Source organism: Eretmochelys imbricata, chromosome 1 (assembly GCF_965152235.1).
Source record: "Eretmochelys imbricata isolate rEreImb1 chromosome 1, rEreImb1.hap1, whole genome shotgun sequence".
Lineage (NCBI taxonomy): Eukaryota > Metazoa > Chordata > Testudines > Cheloniidae > Eretmochelys > Eretmochelys imbricata.
In genome coordinates this window covers 264,133,540-264,139,587 of record NC_135572.1, presented here as the reverse complement: position 1 = coordinate 264,139,587, position 6,048 = coordinate 264,133,540, and the positions used below count along the sequence as shown (strand labels likewise).

Genomic DNA, 6,048 nt, shown 5'->3' with positions numbered 1-6,048 from the left:
GGCAAGTCTAGAACACAGACACAGTTTTCATTTCAAATACACAATTGCCATCTGGTTTCACTTGAAAAAACAAAACAAAAACAAGATTAAAGCTATAATACAAAAGTGACATTTACGTCAATGGCTGTTAGAAATTGCCACTTGTACAGCAAAATTTCATCGCTCCCAGATTTTCTAAGATACAGCAAACCAGAGCTCATCTACCTGGCCAGTCAGAATTGCATTCCCATGTATCAAGTCCACCCTCAGTCCTGGGAGCCTGGGTTAATACCATTATCCGTTGGATGAAGATGGGGAAACTGGAGCATTTTTAAAGTGTGCTTGAAAAAAGACACACATTTGTTTTTCTCAGCAGAGGCTGAATGATGGGTTACTCGTTATTTACATATATGCAATGCCTTCTCTGTGTTGCTGACCTATTCTCTGGGTAGGCATGAAGCAAATCCTTCTTTACAAGTCCAAGTTCTTCAGACAGGAGAAGAACAAAAAGAAACTTAATTAAGAAATGAAGAAGCTAGTCACCTTTCAGACCTCGGATTTCCTCAACTGTTTATAAGGTGGCTTGGAAGTTTACTATTTACATTAGCGATGCTGTGGAGGTCTGAGGAAGAGCCAAGCTTACGGCCATGGTGGGCATCCTCCATCAGGTGGGTGCTATGAACCTGTTCTCAAACCTTTTACTTTAAGGCACTGCACCAACACAATGATTTCACTCAGAAAGATGGATACCCCTTCACTGGATAGTGCATTTCTCCCTCTCCCTTGCCTGGCCTTCCCTGAGAACTTTGGATTTGATGTATTTCAAGTCACTGTTGACGCTGGGTCGGCGAGCAAAGGGGGAGACCATGCCATAGGCATCCATCTCCTTGACCCGGCGCATCCTGAAGGATTTTTGGTGGAAGGCGTCACCATACTGGACAGAGATTTTCCTGTGAAGGGCAGGGCTCATCTCGTGAGGTAGCTTGGCCATGCTGAAAAGGACATAGAACATCTCATCCACATTCGTGTTCTTCTTGGCTGAGATTTCGAAGTAGGCACAGTTCTCATCGCTGGAGACAAGCTTCTCTGCTTCCTCTGAGCGCACCTTGCGGTAGATTTCACTATGATCATTTTTGTTGCCACAAATCACCATGGGGAGGTCAGCTGTCTCCTTGGTCTTGTTCTTCAGGCAGGATTTGACTTCAAGGATCTGCTTTTGGATCCTCTTGACCTCATCAAAGGAGTCTCTGTTATCCAAACTGAACACCAGGATGAAAACATCCCCTGTAATTAAAAAGAAAGCCAGAGGATTTGTTTATTAGAATCCATCTCAGAGCAGTCTACTTCCCTTCCACCAAAGAAGTTGGTCCAATAAAAGATATTACCTCACCTATCTTGACTCTCTCTATTTAAAACAATAGATTTCGTTCCCCCTACACACCCATCATTCTTCCTCTTTGCTTGTTTCTCCTTCGATCCTATACACTCTCTAAGGAGTGTTCCTGGTCACCTTCTGATTTACCTTCTCCCTTGTTCCCACAGCTGTAGAAACGTCTTATGGTCAAAGTATTTCCTCAGTCATATCCTGTTGTCTTATCCTAGACTGCATTTGACTTATTGATGTGGCCTATTTGCACCATGTGTTTTCAACAATCTTCTGACTTAATTCTTCTGTGAAGAAGAATTAAGTCAGAAGATTGTTGAAAACACATGGTTTTCACTCCCCCCCCACCCCCCAATCATTTCTCCTGAAAAACACCGCCCGTTTAGCAACTCCTAAGAGCAGAAAACAGTAGCTATGATACCTCGACCCTTTCAATATACAAGAACAGGAGCAGCACTTGACCACAAGACCCACAAGCCAGTCTGTTCAGAGCATCTGAGAAATGAGTTTGAGCTTCCAAGAATCCAGTGCTCTGCTACAATTTCACTGGCTCAAGAGAAACAGAGTACAAAAGGAAGTGCAAATGACAATTTGCACAATCTACTTACAATGCTGGGAGAATCTTTCTTGTACAAATATAAGATAAAGCAAACTAACAGCCTGTTAAGTGCAGTTTACATGGAACTGAGAAAGAGATCTTTCATGGACCCAAGCTTACCCCCACTCACATCCTGGAGTTTGGCACCTGCATCATGTAGGATGCAGATCGTGGTATCAAGCGCTACCTAATATAGACTTGGGGGTCTCACTGGATAGTAGGGCAAGTAGGACTTAACCCAGGTGGGCTATGAACTTTGGCTGTATACTCAGCCATGTACACACCCACAGTCTAATTTTCAGAAGTGATGCACGCACAGCAGCACCCACTGAAAACAGGAACTCCTAGCTTATCAACACTTTCCATATGAGGTCACCATTCTTCTAATATGTGGTTTACTTCATTCTGGGTGACTACAGGAGAAGGCAGAAATAGTAAGAGTGGAGGGAGTGACTTTAGGGAGATGCATTCCACTGGAATTTTTAATTGTCCAAAAGCAGGGAACCAGTTTAAAATTTTTTTTCAAAACCTTGTCAAGTCATTTTTAAATCCCTCAGTGTATATTTTACATTTGTATTACATTGCTTGTGCATGGTGGTGATAAACTTCCTCTTTCTCCTGGTGTTCTTTATACCTGTGAGATTTTGATTTTACCATTCACTTGTCACCGCAGTTAAAAAACACAAGTCATACGTATTATACACGGGGGGTGAGGGGAGGAGAATAAATTAGGCAAAGCAACTCAAATTTTTGAACATCTCCAAGTTGATTCCTGGGTGAGTGATGTACTCCCTGATGACATCTGGAGTGCTCCAGTCAGGGAATGTCACTGGGGAAAAGATGCATCTTTATAACAAGCTCCATCCCATTACCCATCATTCCCTCTATCTATCTCCCATAACTAGTGCTTTGTTAGGAAAGAATGGTGTCCTGGTTATTATTGTCAAGCAGAGATCCACAGTTGGGATCCTTGACCCACCATCCCTCAGTAGGACACCCTTTTCTGTCTCACACCCCACCCCTCTCACCTGTCAATATAGAAAGCCTCCTCATTGCGGGGAAAGGGTGATTCCCAGATGTGTCCAGGATGTCCAGCTGGTACATGTCTCCCCGGATGTTGTAGACCTTGCGATGAAAATCCTCAATGGTGGGAGTGTACTGGTCCTCAAAGCGGCCAGTGAGAAAGCGTGAGACGATGGCGCTCTTGCCCACTCTGGAGGCTCCCAGCACCACCATGCGGTAGGAGTTCTTGGCTGGCACGCTCAGGGTGCAGTTCCCACTGGACACAGTCTTCATCATTGCTTGGTGCTGAAAGGGTCAAAATAAAAGCAGGCAGGGGTGGAGAGAAAGGAAAGAAGAGTGAGGCTGTAGTGGAGAGACCTCTGTGTTTTCTTACAGCTAACTCAAAGAGCACTGTGGATTGCTACATGATGTAAGATACAGCGTTTGGTTCTGGTTAGCAGGTCTGCTTAGCAGATATAGGAAATCTTGATAAGGAAATTACATGAGGGAAACGGTCTCATTTTTTAGCCTGATTTAAGGAGAATTTTCTTTTCTAAGTCACATCAAAATGAAGAAATTTATATTTGAACATAAAGTTTTGAACTACAATTTGCCATTTTATTTAAACATTGAGGGCTAATTTATCAGCTTGGCTCTAGCCATGACTCCAGTTTCATACCCACAATTTAAGCCACTTAGATATTTGGGGCCTGATTTTCAAAAGAGCTCGGTTCTCGTTTAGACACCTCAATGAAGCAGCCGGGTTTCCAGAAGCACTGAGCAGCTCCCATTAAGATCTAGCCACTCCCTTTAGGTATCTAAATGGGAGCTGCTCACAGTACCTGCTTTCTAGGATCAATCAGATACTTAGAGTCCAAGTGACCTAAAGTGCTGGTACAGGTAATTGCAGGCACAGAATTGCATCATCAGACACTAGCTTCAAAGACTTGGGCCCCAAATGTTCTTTTTCAAATTCTGACACCAGATTTTTATCCAACAAATCTCTTAGGCCAGAGCTCCTCACCCCCAAACTGTTAGCATCTCAAATACTGCTGCTTTGCAGCAAGATGGCTGGTAGTGGATGGAGCTGCAGAAATGCTAGTTTTGTTTTTCATGGATGTGTCACTCTTTACATTCACATGTTAGTCCTCGGTTCTGGCAGTCCTTGGCTGTACTGAGATAAATGAGGGACTGTGGGGGAAGAGGGCAGCTTTCTGATATAACCAAAGGGCAAGGTGAATACTAAAGTGAGTCTACAGACCCCGGAGATTACATTTTGACACAGCAGAAAGATACAGGAAATCTTGATAGAAAAACATGGATTTCACAGACATTTTTTATCTTTCAGATCAAATATGTTGTGCACAGAAAAGAAAAATACAGGCACACTGTGGAAAACTAGCTGTCATAGAATAGCAGACACATTTGGACAGTTTATTTTGGTTACTAGGAGCGTATGAAAGAAATATCAAGTTCCCACTGTGCTGTTTATTAAATGTAGGTGTTGTTTACTGAATGATAGGTTTTGAGTATTTATATATACACTGAGAGATTATTTCTGGGTACAGATCTGGATTCCTATCCTTTCCCCATGTGAATTTCATCTCCCAAACCTTTATGTATCTGGTATTTATGCCAAGAAAATCACTGAAAATGTTTTACATGTGTTAAGTACCAAGCAGAAGTAACGAAATATTCTTTGTAAATAAAGAAGCCTGTAAGAAGTCCAAGCCAGTATCCCTACTGGCTTTGTGCTGTGGCTTAAGGCACTAGCAGAACATTACTACTCATCGTTATGGTTATTTACTGAGCATTGACAGCATTCTCAGGTCTGTAAGAAGCAGAAAAGAAAATGCAGTGCTTGCCCCAAAGGCAAATTATAATCTAAATTACACTCAAAGGGGATTACAGCCTAAATTACAATCAGGCAGTAAAATCAGGACGTAATATTGTGCACATGTAGCATGGGTCCAATTCTGTCGATGTGAGCGCTGTGCCAGGCTAGGCTGGCAAGATCCGGCCCTGTGTTTGGACTGTGTCTAATTTGGAACAGGTTGTACCTTCTCAGTGCAAAGTCACCAATTTTCCTCAGAAACACTGACATCCAGTGGTGTTCGCTGGCCCTTGTACTCTCCTTTGTACACTAGGATGTGCAGGTTCTAGGGTCTGTGCACCAAATGGATGGGGACTGATCTGTTTTGGGATTAGGCAGAAGTCCCCCCTCCCGCCCCCCGTGCTCTCTGAGCTTTGTTTAGTAAGGTGGGGTATTTTAAAAAGGAGAATCAGTTTTGCCAGACAATCCTTATAAAAAAGATTGACATTATCCTGCCATAATGGTCTGATGCTGTACATAGGGCCAAATCCTCAGCTGTTGTACACTGGTGTCATTGCACTGACTTCAGTGGAGTGATGCTGATTTACACCACCTGAGGATCTGGCCCAGTGTCTTGCAGCTGTGCTGCTACAGGGTGAATACTGTTAGAATACGGTAGCATTCTTCAAATACGGAACTCTATCGGTGTTATCTGATGTGTTTGGTACAGTGCCCAGAATGACAGGGCCCTGATCCTCACTGCAGCCTTGGGGTGCTACCGTAATATAAACTAATAAATAAATAAATACTGGCCAAAAGGCAACTGCGTGAACTAGCAGCAAATCACAGATATACAGTCCCATCAAGAAAGCAAGCAGGAGAGTGTCTCATTTCAATGGGTGGGAGGAGAATTCTGCATCTATCATACAGACATGCCAAGCTGCACGTGTGCATCATCTCTTCTATATTTGAGTGCGTGGAGGAAATACTCATTTGGGCTAACAGCTTTAAAGTGGTCAAAGTCTGGGGCTATCCAAATCTAATGGATCATAATATAAAGCAGCTCTGAGAGATGGCCCACCACAGGGGTTCTATGGGGTTGGGGATGAAACAGACGCTCCTCAGCTGAGCACTGAAGGAAGTGATAGAACATAGGGCCAGATTTTCAGCAAAGCTCTTTGTTGGGATCTGAGCACTGGAATATCTGGCCCCAGTTGTGCATGATGTACAGCTGAAAAGCTGGCCCCAAGTTCATACTGGCCCTATATAAAC

At 43.3% G+C, this 6,048-nt stretch overlaps 1 protein-coding gene across 1 annotated transcript; it reads right to left on the bottom strand.

The window, feature by feature from the left end:
• Nucleotides 1–379: 379 nt before the first annotated feature.
• Nucleotides 380–3,260, bottom strand: RASD2 (RASD family member 2). The gene is made up of 2 exons (XM_077807557.1): nucleotides 2,990–3,260; nucleotides 380–1,263 (listed from the first exon to the last, which is right to left on the bottom strand). Exons 1-2 carry the CDS (start codon nucleotides 3,258–3,260, stop codon nucleotides 734–736), a joined length of 801 nt encoding a protein of 266 aa, XP_077663683.1. The 3' UTR covers nucleotides 380–733.
• Nucleotides 3,261–6,048: the final 2,788 nt, after the last annotated feature.

Coding starts and splice junctions, on each gene's coding strand:
- RASD2 (XM_077807557.1), bottom strand. CDS start 3,260: ATGATGAAGACTGTGTCCAGTGGGAACTGCACCCTGAGCGTGCCAGCC. Junction 1,264..2,989: donor GAGGCTTTCTATATTGACAG/GTGAGAGGGGTG, acceptor TTTTAATTACAG/GGGATGTTTTCATCCTGGTG.